This window comes from Schistocerca serialis, chromosome 3, assembly GCF_023864345.2.
Source record: "Schistocerca serialis cubense isolate TAMUIC-IGC-003099 chromosome 3, iqSchSeri2.2, whole genome shotgun sequence".
Taxonomy (NCBI): domain Eukaryota; kingdom Metazoa; phylum Arthropoda; class Insecta; order Orthoptera; family Acrididae; genus Schistocerca; species Schistocerca serialis.
In genome coordinates, this window is record NC_064640.1 from 230,537,500 (window position 1) to 230,560,820 (window position 23,321).

The 23,321-nt window shown below is 43.6% G+C and overlaps 1 protein-coding gene across 2 annotated transcripts in view; it reads left to right on the plus strand.

Moving 5' to 3' along the window:
- The window catches only part of LOC126469967 (uncharacterized), a 552,724-nt gene that overhangs the window by 183,856 nt on the left and 345,547 nt on the right, over window positions 1-23,321 (plus strand). For both annotated transcript variants that reach the window (XM_050097392.1, XM_050097391.1), the window contains exon 2: window positions 23,091-23,234. In XM_050097392.1, the coding sequence (XP_049953349.1) occupies window positions 23,091-23,234 (144 nt within the window). The remainder of the gene's footprint in view (window positions 1-23,090; window positions 23,235-23,321) is intronic.

The window sequence follows — 23,321 nt, forward strand, 5'->3', positions numbered from 1 at the left end:
CTTATAAATGACTGGGCAGTGAACGACGAAAAATTAACTGTAGATACTTCACAGACAATTTTATATCAAATATGTTTGTTTATATTCTACATGAAACTGCCTGAAAATGAATGGCTGTTGCAGAAAGCGATTGACAGATAACCGTAAAAGACTAAGTGTAGACGATATTGATGTGTAAAGTTCGCGTGTATTTCTTTATTCTGCTCAGATTAGATCCTTGGCTCTGAGCACTACGTGACTTAACTTCTGAGGTCATAAGTCCCGTAGAACTTAGAACTGCTTAGAACTAACTAACCTAAGGACATCACACACATCCGTGCCCGAGGCAGGATTCGAACCTGGGACCGCAGCGGTCGCGCGGTTCCAGACTGTAGCGCCTAGAACCGCTCGGCCACCCCGGCCGGCTATTAGATCCTTCAGGCCCTCTCTTACATTAAGCCAGTGTTTCACACATAAGGTATTTCTTAAATATTATAGATACCTAATAAATAACTATACTCTAGAGTGTGACAAATAGTAATAAAATAGTATTAATGAAATTAAAATGACATGAACGTTTGCAGAGACAATGTGAATAAGTAGTACTAAGAATTAATAAAGTTAATATTAGTAGTATTTCTACCACTACTGGTGTTGCTGCTGTTGCTGTCATTAATAGTAATAGTAATAACAATAATAATAACAATAACAGTGATCATGGCAGATATAAAACGCATTTATAGGTGTACAAGAGTGAAATTTTCTCATATAAAGAGTTCTGAGTGAGGGAAACTTTGGTAGACTGCCCCGGCTAAGTGCGCTGGGAACTGAGGAAGATGTGACTGGAAAGAAGGACGGACTGGGGTAACAAGTGTGTACAGGGACAAAGATAGACATTACCGTTGCTTCAGCGAGCTAGTCATAGCTGTCTCTGGAAGCTGGAGATATTATTCAGTTTTCTAACATAGTGCAGAAGGTTATTCTCTTCTTGTCTGAACTGCCAATTGTCCACGTTCCATTTCTGTACAAGGTAACACTCTATAGAAATACTTTCTGAGAAGACTTTGTAACACTTAGATTTGTATTCGATGTTAATCTTTTTTTTTCTTTTTTTTCTTTAGCAATGCTTTTCATTCTGTTTCCAGTCTGCATATTATGCGATCCAGTCACATGTCACATTAATGCGACACCGCCCGTGTTCAGCGTCAACGTTCAAATGGTTCAAATGGCTCTGAGCACTATGGGACTTAACATCCGAGGTCATCAGTCCACTAAAACGTAGAAATACTTAAACCTAACTAACCTAAGAACATCACACACATCCATATTCCCGAGACAGGATTCGAACCTGAGACCGTAGCAGTCGCGCGGTTCCATACTGAAGCACTTGGAACCGCTCGGCCACACGGCCGGCTCAGCGTCAACGTGCAACTGCAACAAAGCGATTTATCTGACATCCAGAAGGGTATGACCATTAGTTTTAAAGCCAAGGGTGGACACATTTCCAAAACAGCTTAGTTTGTTGACTTTTCCCGTGCCACTCTGGATAAAGTGCACCGTGCGCGTCAAAATGGCGTTATCCAAAACCGGTGCCGAGGAAACTGTGCTCTACCACGGGCCATGGGCGACAGGGTGAACGACGGCTATGGAGACGTGCACGAGCGAATAGACGTGCAACTGTTGCGCAACTGACAGCCCAGATGAACCAAGAGGCTACCAATAGCGTCGCGTTAACGACTGTTCAGCGATCGTTGATCATTTTGGTCTCTGGAGCAGGCACTGATTCATGCACCCATGATGACTGCTGTTCATCGGCGATGAAGGTTGCAATTTGCATCCCAGTACCGCAGTTGGACGCCCACTGAGAGGCGACAGGTGGCGTTTTCAGATGAATCACGTTTTACGCTTCATCGCAGATCGACCCTGCATCAAGCATGGGAAAGGTCCAAGCAGAAGGAGAGAGTTTTATGGTCTGGGGATTGTTTTCGAGGCATTCACTGGGTGATCTCGTTAATCTGTGAGGCATAGTGGATCAACACTAGTATAAATCCATCCTTGGGGAAAATGTCTACCCCTACGTGCATTTCCGATAACATGTCACATAGGTCGTAATGTACGTACGTGGTTCGAAGAGCAGCGTAAACCCCTTTCCATAGTACTCCTCAGATTTAAACCAAGTCGAGAATGTGTGGACCATCTCGAGAAGGCTGTTAACGTCATGCATCCTCAACCGAGAAACGTCGAGCAATTACCCGCGGAACTAGGGTAAGCACGACCCCACATTCCTGTCCGTACCTTCCAGAACCTCATTCACGCTCTGTCTGTACGTCTCGCAGCGGTGCGCGCTGCAAAAGGTGGTAATTGAGACTACTCACAGGTGATCACATTAACCCTTTCGTGAGCCGTGGCAAACATTCTTCCCACTACAATGAACTCGCTCCTAGTCCCGTGGGACTCACAGTTCCCACATCTGTACGGTGCTACCACCTAGTGAACAGTATAGGGTACTACTTCCAATCGGAAGTACCCGCCGTTTTTGCAGTACCTTCGCGCAGAGGCATTGTATAGCTGAGTGTTGCTCTGTAGAGGAGCCTTTTAGTGCTGTTTGCGTGACATTTTGTGATGTTTTTCCTTAAAGGTATGGTATAAGGTAAATACTTTTGATTTACCCAGATTTATGAAGGAAAACGTAAAATTGGAACGAGGAGAATTCCAATATGAAACAAAAAAGAGACATTTCTGCAGCAAATTGGATGGATAACCGTCCAGTCACTTTCCTGTCCTCAATTCATGACCCGTGAGAAACAGCCACAGTGGAAACGAAAAACAAGGATGGTACTAGTACAGAGATTTCTTGTCCTGAAGTTGTGGCAGAATACAACAAAATAATGGGTGGTGTCGATAAGTTTGATCACTTACGAGAATGGTATGCTATTGGCAGACGTTCTGTAAAATGGTGGCACAGAATATTTTATTTCCTGGTGGATGATGCTGCAGTGAACAGTTTTATCCTGTGGAAAATTAATAAAAGAGAAAGTGGACAGCATGATCAGCTCACATACAGGATCCATCTAGCCAGACTGATCGCTGCCTTCTCATCCCAAAAAAGGCGTGGACAAAAACCTGTCTTTCTGGCGAAAAGGGGTAAAGTACTTGAAGATTTTCGTCATGTGGCTGTAGGGGAGCGTCAACCCATTTTAGGAGGTACCTACTGGACCTGCCGTCATTGTAGTATCAAAGCTGCGGAAAAGTGCACTCGCTGTGTTTGTACATATTGTCAAATACCACTTTGCATAGACCCATGTTTCAGGAAATTTCATGGCAAGTAATTGTGAACAATCATTGTAACAAGATAAGTAAATTTATCAAATAAATATGACATATATTGAAAAAGTTGTTTTTGTCATTTAACTCCAAGGAAGGGCAGTGGGAAGAATACTTCCCACCTTGTTGTGTGACCTCACTTTCACAGTTGAAGCAAATTTGATATTCTGTATGATAAATATACCTATCTGTTAACTACTATCTGCTCTCCATTCATTAAAAAAAACTGTTCAATAATTTTGCCCACGAAAGGGCTAATGTGACTGGACAGTATTTACTGAGGGAGATCATTCGAGAGTCTCATTCCTGCAACTGACAAAGATTTCGAAATAGAGAATCCGTAATAGAATAAGACAGAAGGATTTCGCTCAGATGGGGACGATTGTTTCCGCTGTGTTGTTCGGACAAGAGCGCTAATGGACATTGTACGTTGATAAGACAGGAGAGGAGACAAGGTGTATGGCAATAACCGCAGGCTGCCATTTTCCTTGTGCGCCACCTCGTGTATCTGAACAGCGACATTTCTGACTCTAGTGGTATATCGCTGACGCTACGGTAATCTGTTCCTCCTTATCTAATCACATACATTGAAAAGCTGTTACTTCAAACAGTTTGTCTTGATTTTTCATGACATTGAGTGCCGAGTAAACGAGCGTAATTGATTCTGATTTGACAATACCAGTTCCTTTACATCTGTAATTATGCAACTAGCTTTCTTACAAGTTGATCAAAAGAGTCAAGATGTGTGTGTAGTTACATTAAGAAAGCTGCGTGGAAGTTTCACAAAAGCCTAGTGTGGCGCTCTCCGAGAGACGTTTTGGTCGTCCTAATAGAAATGAATGTTTTATTCGCGCTTCTTGGAAACATTCCCGCGAAGTATTAGTCCTACGCTTTAAGATAACTGTCTGATATAGTGTGCATAACTGTTGTGTGTTCTTGAAAAATGCAGCGTTCTACTGACGTTGTTGCACAGCAAGATATAACCGTACGCATCCTTTCAACTTAAGGGGAGGCTTACTATCTTTGGCCCGAAAAAAGCATGTTCTTTGAGAATTTTTTTCTCGGGATGTGTTATAGATATCATCTCAAATTTGGTCAAAATGTTTATTGATATTTCCTCTACAAAATGGAATTTTTTCGAGCGGAAATGTCGAAGAGCAAAAGCGGAAGTGCCGTCGGAACGAAACAAAATTTCGATGTAGACCTCCATGCGCGGTATGTCACAGGTCAGCTGGCTCGTCTGAAATCAAAATTGAGTTGATGTTAGCGAAGTATATAAGATTCTTTAGGAGTTGTACCTCGCTTAAGTTATTTGGACCATAGGAAACAAAATGGCGGCCATATGAAAAAATAAGGTTTTTTCATCGATTTTTCGACTTCTTCGTCCAAGTAAAATTATTTATAGTTGATGGATCGGAATAAAAGTGATACAACTCCTAGACAATTTAATTCGCTTCGTCGGAAACAAAGAATCATGCCAATCGGTTCAGTAGACTTGAAGTTACCATACCGCGCGATAAAAAAAAAAGTCATTTTGAGAAAAACGCGTTTGAAGTTTTGACTACATATAAATGCAATATTATGCAACTTATATTCAATCTGCTATTCCGGGTCCGTAAACTAGTCCTTCCTCTTCCTCATACAAGGCGTTCTGCTCGATCTGGGCCATCCTGCGTTGCTCCAGAGCCGACCGTACGGCCGGTGACAAGCTGTTTTCGGCCGCTTGAATCCTGTAGTCGTTCAGCCGGCCGAAGTGGCCGAGCGGTTCTAGGCGCTACAGTCTGGAGCCGCGCGACCGCTACGGTCGCAGATTCGAATCCTGCCTCGGGCATGGATGTTTGTGATGTCCTTATGTTAGTTAGGTTTAAGTAGTTCTAAGTTCTAGGGGACTGATGTCCTCAGAAGTTAAGTCCCATAGTGCTCAGAGCCATTTGAACCATTTTTTGAACCGGTAGTCGTTCGAATGCTTGGCGAACTGCGTTGAATAGAGTCTCGGGGGTGACGTCCATCGTTGCCATGGTCTTCAGAATTGCTGAATACCCTTTGTTGAAGCTACTCACTGCCAGGAAAGTCGCAGTCTTCGCACCAGAATGCTAATGCTTGGGGGCTAATTTCCAAACACACGCGTTCAAACTTTCATTTGAATTGTGTGTGTTTCCTCCCAAGCAGCGGAACAATAACTCGTCCTCCTAAAGGGCCTAGTAGATCGGATGAATCACTTTTTGAGCTTCTTTGGAGAGCGGCTGGTCGTGTTGATATTCGTCCAGATGTCCGGTAGCCTCTGCAATGCGCCGTCGAACACTTGTGGAAATACGTTGCCCAAATTGCCTTCTTCATCTGTTCCACCGAAATGGAATGCCGTCGGACTGCCAAGCCGTAGTACGTCGTAAGCTCCTTGATCGCTTTATCAGTTTTAGCCATGGGCAAGCACATAGAATAATTTTTCACTGCTACAAAGTCGAAATTCCAGAAAAATACTGGTGCGTGAAAAAGGCCGATTTCAGGCAGGTGCATTTTTTTTTCAACCGCTAATAACAAACATTTCCGTTCCGTATTCGGAAAAACCGTTTCAGGGGTGGATTCTAAACACTTTTATGGATCCAAAAATGGAATTTTAAAAAAATCGATTTTTTAAACCAAAAGATAGTAAACCTCCCCTTAAGTTTACTTCCGCACTCACTAACTGATGCATGTGTGCATAAAAAACTTAAAATTTTACTAAGTGATTTTAATTTAGGAAAGCAATTAAAACGTGAATTTTCAGTGGGTAAGGAAAGAAGAGTGGGAGGAATCATACACTGGTGTTCAAAACTTAAGGACGAAAATAACTTTCGCTTTACATGTCTCTGTCAAGTAACATAGCTCAATGAAGCCTGATCTATACATAGAAAGAAGTGCTACAGTGTCGTACAAACGATAACAGATGTAAATACGCAATTAGACGAACAGAAGTAACATTTATATTTACGGACATTTTTTAAACCGAAGTCACCGCGATCTGAACATTAGAAACAGCTGGGCATGGTGGTTTATACGGCGTGTGATCACCACGGACTGGCGCGCATGCGCCGGCCGTTGTGGCCGAGCGGTTCTAGGCTCTTCAGTTCGGAACCGCACTGCTGCTACGGTCGCAGGATCGAATCTTGCCTCGGGCATGGATGTGTGTGATGTCCTTAGCATAGTTAGGTTTAAGTAGTTCTAAGGTAGATACCATACAGACTTACTGGAAGGATTCTCAGGAGGTGTAGTCCACCCGTAAAAAAAGGTAGCTTACAAAACCATCGTTCGACCAATACTTGAATATTGCTTGTCCGTCTGGGTTACATAGCAAATAAGATTGATAAAGGACATAGAGAACAGCCAGACAAGAGCAGCACGTTCCATTACAGGTTCATTTAGTAAGCGTGAAAGCGTCACGGAGATGGTCAGCCAGCTTCAGTGACAGATGCCACAAGAGAGGCATTGAGCATCACAGTGTGGTGTACTGTTAAAATTCCAAGAGCATACGTTCTTAAGACAGTCAATCAATCTGTTGCGTCCTCCACGTAAATCTCACGAAAAGACTATGAAAGTAATCTGAGTAAGATTCGGGCTCATACGGATGCTTACTAACAATCGCTCTTCCCGTGAACCATTAGAGAATGGAACAAAAGATGGAAGAAGTGATAGTGGTACACAGTATCGACCTCTGCAGTCCGTAAGGTGGCTTGTGGACTAAAGATGTAGATGTCAATTTTAGCAGACGATAGATTTAGCAAAAACAAGGAAATATACACCGTATTTGTAGATTTGGAGAAGGCTTCAGAATAGTGGAATGGAACGAAATATTTTACGCTTAAGCAGTGTTGTAATATCTACAGTAATGTAACAATAATCCAGTCTCATTATGAGAAACACATGGCGATAGCCAACTATGATGCTATGACATAATAGGTCGAATTCAGGAAAGAAGTAATGTATGGTTATTTTCTGCCACCACTTATAATTAAATTGCATGTTAGAGAAGTAATGAAAGGAGTAAAGAGCTATTTAATGGGAAATTGTTTGTCGCATATAGGAAATCAGCACGATTCGGCGAGGACATAGCAGTGATTGGTGATAGCGAACAGGACCAGAGTCGGCTGCTTAATGAAATGTGTGCTAGCCAATGTTGCGCGTTGCAGGTAGGCATGCTGGGAGGGATAAAAGTTAGACTTGGACGAATCACACTTGAAGAGGTGGACCAATTATGCCAACTTGGAAGTACAAGGGAAGTTTGGAATGTGAGCTACACATTATTACGGTAAACCAAGTAACTGTTGTTATTCTTCATGCTTTCCCGGCGATCTGTTGACATCTTGGATATTCGGGAATTCAGCCGGATGTCCGCGTCGTTCTCGCACGATATTTCAATAGCGTGCTTCGCTGTTGGGGCGCGGACGGCAGTCGGAACATCCGCGACTGGAGGGAGCCATTGAAGCCGAGTCTGGCGGGCCGGTCCGCATCTTCAGAGTGTCGTCTACTTAGGAAAGGTAGTCTTTACCAAGGAGGCATTTACTACTAACAGCAGATTATAGGAAGGAAAGAAGGTGCTTCACGTTTATTTATATGTCATCATGCAGGCGGTGGAGAAAGGAGAATCACAAGAGGAGAGCGATACTTAGCAAGTTAGCGAGTAAGTAGCGCGCTGGGCCGCTTGTAGCGGTCTCTGTCGTGAGACGGAGCACCAAGGCTCCGGATGAGAGGGTTCGCTGAATCCGCAGAGGAACGATACAGATGTCGTGCTTGGCGTTGAAAACGAGCTAGGACGTATTCCTCTTGGGCTGCCTCGTGGAGATAGCGAGACGGAAACGTGGCAGGAACGTGAAAAATACGGCGGAGGAGTCTGGCGGGCGCGGACCACAGAAGGAGCACTCGACTCGGTGCGGACCGGTTAGGGAACGCCCAGCTCCTTCCAGGCATAAATACTGGACTCGATCGACCCAAGGACCAGTCTCAGGTAGCACCTGAAGAAGACAGCGAGGCATGCTGTTGAAATATCGTGCGAGAATGACGCGAACATCCGGCTGGATTCCGGAATATCCAAGATGTCAAGTAACTGTTGTCGAGTGATGCACTACGCATCAAAGTGACACAGATACATGACACTGTTTTTCAATATAGCCACCAAGTCTCTGTAAACAACGGTCGGCTCTACCAATCGTTTAGTTGCTCGACGATAGAGATCCGCTTATGGTCACGGAGCCATTCGAGAACCACTGCGTGAACGTCCTCATCTTTGGAAAATCTTTTTCCCCCACATATTCTTTCAGGCTTCCGAAAAGACGGAAATCGCATGGCGCAAGATCTGAGCTACCCGATCAGCTTCACCCACGACTGTGCGGCCTTGGCCAAATTATCAGCACCCTTCAGCTACGGCTGGACGCGACGGTGCATTCGGTACATAGACAGACAGAATGTCACAATCAATCTGTATGCAAGTTAGAAGTTTTGCCCACAAAATCATACTGTCGCGAGTACTTCAAGTTTGGAGTATGTTTGTGGTTACAGCGCCTGTTACCCGTACCATGGCAGAACTGCGTCTGCAGGTGACATTGAACATGTAATCTCTTCTGACCATCCACCACTCTTGTTGTATAATGGTCTTAGCGTGGTACGACATGTATCACTTACCTTCTGAAGTCCGTACGTAGCATTTTTAAACAAGGATGATGCAAGAAAGACGTAGCAGGAGGGATTGAACAAAGCTAATGGGCTTTCTGTAAAAAGAAACAGCTTCTAACAATAAACTTTTTTTGCATCATAGCTGTCTATGGGTGTGAAACACACTACGAAAAAAAAAATGAAACAAATAGAAGCTTTTGAGGCGTCGTGTTATAGCAGAGTGTTTAAAATTAGTTGGAGAGGTCGAGTAAGGAATAAAGAGGTTCTGCAACGAAAAAATGCCTTAGAATGGACACATGAATCGAAAAGCTAGAGTGCTTGAGGACAAATTATAATATGAGTTCACTGTAATTTTTGTCGAATGGGTGTTGGAAGTAAATAATTCCAGGGACAGGCCGAGATACGTGGATAGAAGGCAGATCGTATGTATTGTGAGATGCCGGAATTATCACGAAATGATGAGAATAGCTGGCAAGTGTGAGGACTGAAAGATTGAATTAAACCAACGTTAATGTTAGTGATCAAAACAACAAACATACTGTGTACAAGTCATTTGTTCTGAATAACTTAATTAGTTGGAGTATATAAGAGGAGCAACTGATAGTGTCATTCTTGAAGGAACCATCACCGCATTTGTCTGACGTTATTTATCCGACACATACGAAAGAACCCAAACAGGAAGTTGTAGTTAACTTCAAATGGTTACGAGACATTCTTGCTCTGCGCATAGTATTTTTACGCAGCGGAACAATAGATTAGAGCCGGCCGCGGTGGTCTCGCGGTTCTAGGCGCGCAGTCCGGAACCACGCGACTGCTACGGTCGCAGGTTCGAATCCTACCTCGGGCATGGGTGTGTGTGATGTCCTTAGGTTAGTTAGGTTTAAGTAGTTCTAAGTTCTAGGGGACTTATGACCTAAGATGTTGAATCCCATAGTGCTCAGAGCCATTTGAACAATAGATTAGAGTAATAATGTTAACTTCTGCTGTGTCTTAACCGCCAATGCAATGTTTACCTCCATGAAAAGAAAACACAGTATACTTGTTTTAAAGCACCATGCAGAAACCATGCTTGGCACGGAATAAAGCAGACTGCTTTCGCTGCACGCACCGGAGGTCTGGGCGCGCTGCTTCGAAACGCAGCAGCTGGCGCTACACATGCGTCCGTGTACAAATACTCTTACCCTGCGTATCGCTGATGAATGCTACTTGTTTATGCCAATGACAGTTGTTGCCGCTCCCTTCGCGTGCGGCACCGGAAAGAAGCCGCGTCTGCCCACTGCAGCGTACTGTAGAACTTATCACGCTCTGAAGTGACATATGAAATGCTTTTACAACATTGGGAAATTCATCTGAAAAGAAAACAGCTACAGCTGGAAGGTGTTCATACAGCAGTCTTTGGGACTGATACATGGAATTGGCACACTGGTTACAAGGAGTAAAATCATGGACTACTCCATGAGTGAAATTTTTATGTTTCAAGAGGGTGACAGGACGGTCATGCGTTTAGCAAAAATAATATATTTGGCACAGGTCGGGAGAGAGATCAGCAGTTTACGTTAACGTAGTTTCCAGGCAATGGTTAGCGCAGCAGAAAGTGTAGAAAACGGTAATCTGAAGGTTGTATGATCGCATCCCTACGCGAAAACTATTTTTGTTTTCGACTTTTACGTTACTTACATTGCAACTAAACTGAATTAATGCCCATATATTGTATTTATTAATGTTTAACAAATATGAAAAGAAAAGGTAAAGGAAAATTTGGGATTGCGAAGAAATTTAGAGGAAATGATTGTAAGGAATACACAAGATCTTCGTGTATAAAATGGTTCAAATGGATCTGAGCACTATGAGACTTAACATCTGAGGTCATCAGTCCCCTAGAAATTAGAACTATTTAAACCTGACTAACCTAAGGACATCACATACGTCCATGCCCGAGGCAGTATTCGAAACTGCGACCGTAGCAGTCGCGCGGTTCCGTACTGGAGCGTCTAGAACCGCTCGGCCACCACGACCGACCTCTTCGTGTATAAAATTGGATATTTTTATTATTTAACAGTTCATGATTTGCGTACAAACGCCACATTTTTACATGGTTCTTTTAAAGTTTCTATACAAAAAAATAAATAAATAAACCAAATTGGTTTACATTCATAAAAGTTTGCCCCTCATTGCACAGTTGGCAGTGAACCACGTGTAACAACACATTTCGTCACTGACGACACTGTGAAGTACAGAGGCATTTATTTCGATGCAGTGTTCTTGTGATTTGATTTCTTTTACTCTGTCGAAGAGATAAGACCAGCTTTGAAGCTGTTAGATCAAATTCTTTACCTGACGATAAAAAGTAGCCATCACAGGGTTGCACTAACGGTGTGCATTTGGGGAGAATCACTTTAATTCCGCATGATGACAGTCCTTCTTCATCTTGAAAAATCTCATCGTATAATTGTGGATTTGTTTGTCCTCCCCATGAGTCGATTAACAGAAGAAATTTGTTCTCCTGCTAACAGCGTTTCATCACATCACGTACAATATACTTAGCATTATCTCGTTTTATTTGCAGTGTATGTAACGTAAAAATTGAAAATGAAAAAAAAATCAAAGTAGGGCACAATCTCCCGATCCCGGGGTCACCATTCTCTAATCATTCCGCTGAGCCAAGTGCTGCCCCGAAACTACGCTAACACTAGTGGCTCATGCCTCGCCCGACCAGCACAAAAAATGCTTTTTTTCCCTAAACGCCTGGTCATATGGATTTTTCACTTATGTCACTTTCATTTCTGGCCAAGTTGCGAATTATCTTAAATGTGGACGAAATCGGTGAACACGAGTAAGCTCGGTCTCCTAGTTAGTAAACGGTAATACCTGAAAAAATTCCATACCTGTTTCATTGTGCAAGCTCTTTGACTGGAAGCCTCACACGAATACAAACGATTTAAATACGATGACTGTAGATTGAAATCTGTGAATGTTGTTTACCGGTGCTTTTCATAGTTTAAACCAAATTTCGTAGCGAAACGTACTATCATTTTAAAACTCTATACAGGCCCACGCCCGAACCGGGGTGCCTGTCCTTCGTGCAGCTACAATAGAACATAGGCAGTGGCTGATAGTAACTTTGACTCGGTGGTGGTTGAGTCAATGCGGAGGGAATTACCATTGAAAGGCAAGTTTAGCATAGCTCCAGCAACTCATTTTTGAGCTGTGATTCTCAGGCCAACCAATGTTTGCCAAGTAAAATGTCCGTCAAAATAGCAGTACACAAAGTGCGTACTTACGCATATTGTTCCAACGAACATAACTTACCATCTGACGTGGTAAGCTGATTAACATCAACTTACTACGTCAGATCTCAAACGTAACTAACGCTCACGACTCTTACAGCGTCTATTTGAAGGAAACGTGATTTGTCTCATTATAGTGGCGCTACTTGAGCCACTCTTATGCGGCAGCGCGAAATTTCAATAGGCATCTTTCCGATGCAGAAACACGACAACCAACTTTCGCTTATGTTGCACAACTCCTCCTTGGTGTTGCGATTTTTCTTTTACGGCAGCGCATATTCAGTCATTTTCTGGTATAACTTCGTTAAATCTACAACAATATTACCACTGACATGTAACTTTCCTACAGTATCATACGTATTAAATAGTAATATGCATATACAACACGAGGAATTTGATATGTGACTGTCCAACAGAGAAGCACAAATCATTCGTTTTAATGGATAACTAAATCTGTGCAGTGGCGGCTCATACGAGGGTTGAAACTTTAATAGTGGCAACTATTTATTTATAGCTCGTACAAAACAGATGAGTGTCTCAAAGTTTTACTGACCTTCAAAGTAGTCACCAGCATTGTGTATAACCCGTTGCCAGCGATGGAAGTCGTAGGATACTCTTAGTAGTGCCAGTTGTGTTGACAGTTCGAGCGGCGCGGTCTATCACCCGACGAATTTGTAGCAGTTCTGAAGTGAATGCCGTAAAGTGTTTCCTTCAGTTTAGAAATCGAGTTGAACTGTTTATTTTTGGAACACAACCTACGACCAGCCTAGAGACAGAAGTGATGACACTTTCTGCAGGACCTGACCATCAATTTGCAGGACAATGCTCAAGTACGTACAGTGCAAACTGCTACTGAATTGTTTGACTGATGGGGCTGCTGAGTGATATACCACCTACTGCACTCTCCTGACTTAATCCCTCGTGAGTCCAACTCGATTTCTAAACTGAAGGAAACACTTCACAGCATTCGCTTCAGAATTGCTACAAATTCGTCGGGCGATAGACCGCGCCGCTCGAACTCTCAACACAACTGTCACTACTATGAGTATCCTACGACTTCCAAATCGCTGGTTCAAATGGTTCAAATGGCTCTGAGCACTATGGGACTTAACAGCTGAGGTCATCAGTCCCCTAGAACTTAGAACTACTTAAAACTAACTAACCTAAGGACATCACACACATCCACGCCCGAGGCAGGATTCGAACCTGCGACCGTGGCGGACTCGCGGTTCCAGACTAAAGCGCCTAGAACCGCTCGGCCACTCCGGCCGGCTAACACTGGAGTTACAACGGTTTTTATCTACTCTGGTTTGCAGTTTTAAAATTTAGAATAGTGTGTTATTTTACTTTGTCTGTGACCTCTCATAAATATATGGTAAAAGATCTTTGCTCTACAACAGAAGTGTGCAACACAGCCTCAGATAATTTACCACCCTCGGAATATTTGACTGCACAAGAGAGCTAAAGCAGTTGCAATTAAAGGCATATACTTGTGCTAACAGTGTCACATGTCGATGAAAAAGTCAAAATCTGTGTGACGTAACTCAAAGGAGAAAAGACCACAATAAAATGAGCGATGTATCATTGACTCAAAACTTCAGCAGTCCCAAGTCCGCTCATTGATATTCTAGAAGCAACGCGGATAGTTTTTGCGTTAACAACCTCTGCACATACGTGTCATTGCATGATTAACGTCAGTCGTCCCATATAAGAAAAGTTACAAAGGCAAATGAGCGTAGAGGGCCAGGATAAAGTGCAAAGCTTAGCAGCTGATCGCACTAATAACGTGCATTGTCGGGTAGATATTTTACACACACACACACACACACACACACACACACACACACACACAAACTGTTTGGGTGCTATATCGGGATGTAAACCACGAAACCCCTCTATATGGCTTTCATAAATCATTATCTATACACATTATAAACTAAAGTCCTCCGCTGCGTCTGTTTGTAGGTGAACAGTTATCTCAGGAACTTATTTAAGGATTTTGACACGGTTTTCATTAATAGACAGACTGATTCACGAACGAGATTTGTGTACATACTTTTTTTACCGCTATGCCAGGCAACTCCTCCGGTCGTAGGTACGAAGTACTACCCTGCGATAAGGCGCTGCAGTCGTGGAGTGTGCGGCTGGTCCCAGCGGAGGTTCGAAGCCTCCCTCGGGCATGGGTGTGTGTATTTGTCCTTAGGATAGTTTCGGTTAAGTAGTGTGTAGGCTTAGGGACTGATGACCTTAGCAGTTAAGTCCCATAAGATTTCACACACATTTGAATTTTTTGAACTACCCTGCGAAGCCGTGGCGGATTGTTAGCCTTTTACACTTTATTTACTTCTATAGGGTGGATTCTTATATGATTCCTGCAGAGACCGTGCATACATAGGTGATTCATCATGTGATGAGCAATGAATACTTTCTGGACAGCCTTTGTTGTCAACTTTTTGATTCACAAACAGGGTACTAATATGAGGATTTCTTGGATTTAGTAACATATTTATATGTCTCCAAGTAATCTAGTTCATTCATCACATTCATCAAGGTATGTAACAAAATTGCCAGAAAAAGGTTTCCAATACTGTCTTCGAAGGCTCTTCGAAACTCTGTAAAATATCGCAGCAAAGATATCATTCTTCAAAGGCTGTGTAGCAGGTTCTCATGTATCTGAAGAACCTAATTACAAGCAAATATTTTCCTCTCGTATTCAGGTGGAAAGAGGGACAGCCTTTCCACAGTTACGTCCAGTTTAATTACTACTGCACACGAGTACTCACAACAAAAGCGGTGCTGGAACACACATGCCATCGTCGTAAGGTGAGGGCACATGCACTCTGTAATGAAGACGACATGTTTTCCCGTCCTCCACAGTAAATGAACCATTCAGGTTCTGGAGCCAAACATTCATTGCTTGCTTGCAGCAGCTATGCACTGAACAAGATTCTCGAAGTCGAGCACATGTAAGAATTTAGCGCCAGTATAAAAGAAGAGCAATGTTGCCACAGCTAGCGAAAAAAGAGAACTTTTTGACTTGTGGATACTATAATATACACTGAAGAGCCAAAGAAAGTGGTACACCAACCTAATACCATGTAGGTCCCCCCGAGCACGCCGAAGTGCTGCAATACGACGTGGCATGGACTCGACTAATGTCTGAAGTAGTGCTGGAGGGACCTGACACCATGAATCCTGCAGGGCTGTCCACAAATCCGTAAGAGTACAAGTGGGTGGAGATACCTTCTGAACAGCACGTTGTAAGCCACCCGAGATATCCTCAGTAATGTTCATGTCTCGGGAGACTAGTGACCAGCGGAAGTTTTTAAACTCAGAAGAGTTTTCTAGCCACACTGTTGCAATTCTGGACGTGTGGGGTGGCGCATTGTCCTGTTGGAATTGCCCAAGTCCGTCGGAATGCCCAATGGACATGAATGGATGCAGGTGATCAGACAGGATGCTTACGTACGTGTCATCTGTCAGAGTCGTATCTAGACGTATCAGGGGTCCCATATCACTCCAGCTGCATACGCCCTACAGCATTGCAGAACCTCCACCAGCTTGAACAGTCCCCTGCTGACGTGCAGGGTCCATGGAATCATGAGGTTGTCGCCATACCTGTACACGTCCATCCGCTCGATACAATCTGAAACGAGACTCGTCCAACCAGGCAACATGTTTACAGTCATCAACAATCAAATGTCGGTGTTGACTGGCCCAGGCGGGGCGTAAACCCTTGTGTCGTGCAGTCATCAAGGGTACACGAGTGGGTCTTCGGCTCCGAAAGCCCATGTCGATGATGTTCCGTTGAATGGTTCGCACGGTGACACTTCTTGATGGCCAGGAATTGAACTCTGCAGCATTTGCGGAAGGTTTGCACTTCTGTCACGTTGAACGATTCTCTTCAGTCGTAGTTGGTCCCGTTCTTGCAGGATCTTTTTCCGGCCACAGCGATGTTGGAGACTTGATGTTTTACCGGATTCCTGATAATCACGGTACACTCGTGAAATGGTCGTACGGGAAATCCCCACATCATCGCTACCTCGGAGGTGCTGTGTCCCCTCGCTCGTGCGCCGACTATAACACCACGTTCAAATTCACTTAAATCTTGATAACCTGCCAGGGTAGCAGCAGTAGCCGATCTAACAAGTGCGCCAGACACTTGTTATCTTATACAGACGTTGCCTACAGCAGCGCCGTATTCTGCCTGCTTACATACCTCTGTATTTGAAACCGCATGCTTCTACCAGTTTCTTTGGCGCTTCAGGGTACGTTTCCCTACAAACTAGATTAAATAACCTCTAGGATCCGTCCTAGTATTTGTGCATTTGTACTTTAGGCTCTTTCAGTTACAGATCTCAGCTTATCAATTGTTTACACTACGATATCCGGAAAGAGCAAACCATTTTATGCTCTGTTGTAGATTTGCCGATCATAGCTTAAAGATGACATTTCATCTTAGTCTCTGCAGCAGTCACATTTGCTGTCATGTAAGCTGCATCCAGTGAAAATTGTGCCCAAAGAAGTTCGAAAGAAGGTGCATTAATTCCTAAGTCCGAACTTCGCAACGCGGCCGGCAGGTAGAACAGCCGATGGTTCTTGAATGATGTTTTAATTTGTGATAACTTCTGATGAAGAGGAACGAAGATGCTCGAACAACTACTGCAATATCAAATTTTTTACAAATAGAAATGACCGCAATTTATTTTATCAACTCCCTGACACAATCACAAAATCTTTACTTGTGACCAGATTTTCAGAAATTTCAGTCGAAATCCAAGAAAATCAAATTACAAAACGGAACTCAAATATCGCATAAATTACAATATGGTCCATACCCTTGGATCAGCACATGTTACATGTAAAGCACGTAAGATACTTTGTCTTTTTAACCAAAAGGCCACGAGTATGAACATATATAGGAGACATAAGCTGTACATAGCTTCTGCTCCAACTCCTAGAACCATATGCGCGCATTCTCTGTATGTGTCTTCAAAACATGGAAACAGTCTCGTTCATAATCGTGAATATTACCAAGTATAAGATATATGAGCATTATAAAATTTTATATAAGGTAAGATATACTTCAGAAGGATGCAACTTACGTAATAACGAACAATAAATTTTAACGTGATAATGTACATCATGATCTTTCATATATGGAAAGCGTTTACAACATAAAAGAAGGAAAATCAGGATTTCATCTTTAAACCGCTAGGATCAGTGCTATTTGCAAATGTAAGAGTGCTTGTCGTAGAATGTTATGTCGACTATTGGAGGCGCTCTTCTCCCCGTAGCAGGAAGTTTGCGTAGCTGGTGAGTTGCAGGGAGGCACAGCACCTCACTGTGAGCACCAGCCGCCTCTAGCAGAAATAAATCTCACCCCCTGGCTGGACTGAGCAGATCTTCATAAATGTTAAAACGGGTGTTAGTAGCAAATTCAGTTTGGTCATTACGCAGTCTTTCAGGCTCCTTTCTTTTTGCAGCGTAGGTCTCCAGTTCTAACCGTCGAGTTGCCTGCCTTTTCCTACTTTATGCTTCATTTCCATTTGTACTTTGGTGTGATCTATGATAAGTTTCTTCTTATCAAATCCCAATATAATGCAATTTTGTTGTTCCACACTGATGCTCCTTTGAACTAAGAACCTTACGATATTTGGTCATAAACATTCCTCGGCAATACGTTTTGATCAGCGCCAAATCACAGTCCTGTTTACTTTCTTTCTCTTTAGGATATACGAGTACTCTTCATCAAACCCACATGGCTGACCGTGGCTGGTCTTTGACACTTCTATATAGAACCTATAATCACACAAACACAAAAGACGGACGAACTGAACACCACGAAAATTAGAGTCGAACAAAGGGTAGTTGTTCAAGCGGTCATCCACTAGGATGAATTGGGAGTGTCCAAGGGCAGATAAATGGTGACACTCCCATCCGCCGGAGGTTCGAGTCCTCTCTCTGGCATGGGCGTGTGTGTTGTTCTTAGCATAACTTAGTTTAAGTAGTGTGTAAGTCTAGGAACCGATGACATCAGTAGTTTGGTCCCTTAGGAATTCACGCACACATTTTTAGATGGTGACACATAAATAGCATTCCTGTGGACGAAGACTATCGGGATGCAAGTACGACTTGACTTAGTAGCAGGTAGCTTCCAGAAATACTAAGCGCAAAGTTTACATATTTTTATATGGGTGCGGTTTTCATTATCCGTCACATTTATAGGAGTTATCAAAAAGAACCGTAAGTATGTTAACCTACGATTACTGCTAGGTTCTTCAAATTCGTATCACCTGCTGGTCTCGTTAAGAAAAGTACAAACAAGGTATGTTGTTAATGATTTATTGCGGACAGATTCTCCTCTGGCCCTGATTTTCTTGACTACGACGTAATCCGCTGTTACAGAGCGAACCCGCTCTCACATGCAGCGATCCGATGCGCGGCTGTGTGGTGCATTCTAGCAGCTAGTATAAAGTGGACCCATTCGATTACTGATATTGAAGAGATATCTCAGGGAGCACGCGGAAACTCGAGGACGTCTCCAGTATTTTGATATATCAGAGTCATGTGGACTCAGACAAGGACGACCAGTGTGTGGGGGAGCAGAAAAGTTACGATTGCATCTTTTGTTCCGATTCCTGACTCGAATAGATCTGCTGCGAGAAAAAAGTCTCCTAAATCAACCAAATTGTGGGAGAATCGCCGGAGATGGGAAAAAAACATGTGGGTCCGATTTAATTCTTCCGATCATAAGCTGGAGTAACAAAAGTGTACAGAACGACACTGTTTGCGTAGACCAAGTGTGGCACCACAATGTGCAGTGGTTATTCTAACGGTTATCCCTAAACATGCCTAAACACTTTCGAGAATGCCAATAAGAATTATCTCAACGAGTTGGTAGGAAAACTGTTGGCCGAGTGGTTCTAGGCGCTTCATTCTGGAACCGCGCGACCGCTACGGTTGCAGGTTCGAATCCTGCCTCGGGCATGGATGTGTGTGATGTCCTTAGGTTAGTTAGGTTTAAGTAGTTCTAACAAGGGAACCTCCCCATCGCACCCCCCTCAGATTTAGTTATAAGTTGGCACAGTGGATAGGCCTTGAATAACTGAACACAGATCAATTGAGAAAACAGGAAGAAGTTGTGTAGAACTGTGAAAAAATAAGCAAAATATACAAACTGAGTATTTCATGGGAACATATGCAACATCAAGGACGATAGCATGGCAGCAGCTCCATGGTCTCGTGGTAACGTGAGCGGCTGCGGAACGAAAGGTCCTTGGTTCAAATCTTCCGTTAAGTGAAAATTTTTATTTTTTATTTTCAGTTTATGTGACAAACTCTTATGTTTTCATCACTTTTTTGGGAGTGATTATCACATCCACAAGAAAACCTAAATCGGGCAAGGTAGAAGAATCGCCAAGTGTACAAGTTAGGTGGGTCGACAACATATTCCTGTCATGTGGTGCACATGCCGTCACCAGTGTCGTATAGAATATATCAGATGTGTTTTCCTGTGGAGGAATCGGTTGACCTATGACCTTGCGATCAAATGTTTTCGGTTCCCATTGGAGAGGCACGTGCTTTCGTCTACTAATCGCACGGTTTTGCGATGCGGTCGCAAAACACAGACACTAAACTTATTACAGTGAACAGAGACGTCAATGAACGAACGGACAGATAATAACTATGCAAAAATAAATAAAGTAAGATTTTCACTCCAGGGAAGACTTGAACCAAGGACCTCTCGTTCTGCAGCTGCTCACGCTACCACGGGACCACGGCGTTCCTAAGCTCACATTGTGCATGATGTTGCCTATGTGGCCCATGGACTACTCAGTTTGTATATTTTGTTTATTTGTTCACAGTTCCACACAACTTCTTCCTGTTTTCTCAATTGATCTGTGTTCAGTTATTCAAGACCTATCCACTGTGCCAACTTATAACTAAATCTGAGGGGGGTGCGATGGGGAGGTTCCCTTGTAAGTTCTACGGGACTGATGACCTAAGATGTTAAGTCCCATAGTGCTCAGAGCCATTTGAACCATTTGAAGTAAAACTGTTCTGGAAAAAGGCAGGCTGATTTTTCTGAGGATTCCTTGAGTCTCGTTCGGTGAATGCTGCAAAGGCTCCTAAAAAAATTTAAAAATCTTCGCCTAAATGGCAGGTCAGAGCAAGTTTCGGTCTCCCACCGAAGTATGTGTGTATTCTTCGGGACTATCACTAATTTAACCTTTTTATGCTTTATGACTCGCATATTTTTGTGTTTCGACTAAGTTATTTCAGTTTCTTTTATTTCCTTCTTTGCCCTTTCACATTTCTCTACGGGGTCGGCATTGTTACAGAACGGTTTTGGCAGTGTTAGTAGCTGTTGGTGACCGGATGCCCTTCTTGACGACGAGTTTGTGTACCCCATCTGTCTACGTCTGGTGTAATCTCGTATTCACGTGTGATAACGTTTTCTAAGTGTTTGCATAGTGTGTATCCGAGGCGGCAGTCGCTAATCCGCGAGGCGGATTCGATCCGGGGCTGGTTTGCCTCTCCGAGTCCTGTAAGTTAGCTAAGGCGCTCTCAGCTATCTGGGCAGGTCATGTCATTTCATTGCATACTGTAATAAATGAAAATTATACTTTCGATACGTAAGTAGATGCGGAATTATAAGTGAAACACGAGTTGCAATGTTGTTTTGAAACTTAACTAGGATGCGAATACAACATCTAATTAAAGTCCATAAGTCATTCCTTATCACACAACTAATTTCGTGCCTTTCTACACTTTCATCACTGATTCCTTAGGCAGTTAAGAGCTGTCGGGTTTTCTTACGGCCGTAAGATAATGAAAGCTTTAATTATCACTTCGAAAAAAATAAAGTTACGTAATTACCTTTTGTGTTTCTCCGGGTATATCTCATCAGCGGTGGTACACATTGAAATCTCCACGCCATCGTATCGTAGTATGCCACTAGAGGAGACAGAACAATGTGTCGCAGCCCACTGATAAAGTGGAGTATCATGCGGTAATTCGTTTTCAACAGCAGAGGAAATCTCGCGTGTGTGCTGGGCCACTCCAGTGGGTTAAAGAAGTCATCTGAATTGACCTGACACAGGTGCAAGATTTCCGCTACGGACGAAAAGAAATTACCGTACGTGTCTGCTGAGGGTCGATAGCATGTATTGCACAAAGACTGCTCGACAGAAAAAGTAAAGCACCCAGAATGGAAGGAGCAAATGAAAGGGAACTTCACGGGTTGAGAGGGTGATTCCAATATCGAGTGAAACTGATAAAGAGCTTTGCCGTATGAGCCAACTTATCATAATTACTTTGCATCCTCTCTGGCCTGGATGTGTGCACTGATTCGATCTGGAAGAGTATTATGAAGCCGCTGTATTCCCTCTTGTGGCACGCTGGCCCACAACTATTGTAACTGGTCCTTGATGTCGTGGATTCTGGCAATGGGGCGGAGTTGACGTCCGCACTGATACCACATATTTTCTACGGCCATGTGTGGACGAGAATTGTCCTGTTGAAAACTGACAACACGATACTCTTGCATGAGAGGTAACACATGACGAAGTAGAATGAACGTGACGCATCGTTGTGTCGGCCGCGCGGGATTAGCCGAGCGGCCTTGGGCGCTGCAGTCATGGACCGTGCGGCTGGTCCCGGCGGAGATTCGAGTCCTCCCTCGGGCATGGGTATGTGTGTTTGTCTTTAGGATAATTTAGGTTAAGTAGTGTGTAAGCTTAGGGACTGATGACCTTAGCAGTTAAGTCCCATAAGATTTCACACACATTTGAACATTTGAATCACTTTTTGAACTTCTTTGGAGAGTGGCTGGTCGTGTTGATATTCGTCCAGATGTCCGGTAGCCTCTGCAATGCGCCACTTGCACCAACTGGTTTCCCCAGCCGGACAAGTTTGGTGTTGTGGGTGGTCATCCGTCGAACACTTGTGGAAATACGTTGCCCAAATTGCCTTCTTCATCTGTTCCACCGAAATGGAATGCCGTCGGATTGCCAAGCCGTAGTACGTCGTAAGCTCCTTGATCACTTTATCAGTTTTAGTCATGGGCAAGCACATAGAATAATTTTTCGCGGCTACAAAGTCGAAATTCCCGAAAAAAAAAAACTGGTGCGTGAGAATGGTCGATTTCAGACAGGTGCATTTTTTTGTTCAAGCGCGAATAACAAACATTAGGATAGTTTAGGTTATGTAGTGTGTAAGCTTAGGGACTGATGACCTTAGCAGTTAAGTCCCATAAGATTTAACACACATTTGAACGTTCTTTTCTGCATCGTTGTGTCGTCAGAATTTCCTCATTCACTATCAGCAGTGGTCTGAAGTCATACGGGATGGCTCTCTACACCACGAGTAACACCGCTGTGCCTGTCCAAAACATCGCAAGAAAGAGATCTCTCCCCAGGTCGCCACCATGATCGCCGACGATGGTCATTCAGAGTAGTGCAAGACCACAGCTAATGGGTGAACGTACTGTGACCACCATTCATGAACACTCCATGCTTCCCAAACGCAGTCGTTTGTCTTTTGGTGGTAACGGCAGCATATACCCACGTGCCTTTAATTCCTTCCAATCAATATTGCAGCGAGTGCACACGAATAATGCTGATGTACACTGGTGGTCTTCCTACCTGTCATAGAGAATCGTATCTGTAATCATTTAAGTACTCGCTGTTGGTGTGTAGGTAGGTAAAATTACATTGACATCCGACCATGTGTTCTGGGTGCTTAACTTTTCTTTCCGGCACTCTGCTTCAGCTTATTGTTATTGTGAACTTGTGTAGCTACTGTAAGAGCGTGGAGCGTGCAGGTGTGAGCATGTTGTGGTGGTATTTGCAGAAGATGGCGAGGAGGCGACGCGTCCGCGTGCCGGAGGCGGCGGCGGCGGCTCGGCGGGGCGCGGCCACAGCCCGTACCGTCCCCACGCGCCGCAGTCGCAGCCGCAGCCTCCGCCCCCGAGCCGTACCATCTCCTTTAACGACGGTAAGTCACACCATACATTTTAGCGCACCTTACAAGGCACCGCTGGCCATCAACATTCTCTCTCTCTCTCTCTCTATTTGTTTAGTC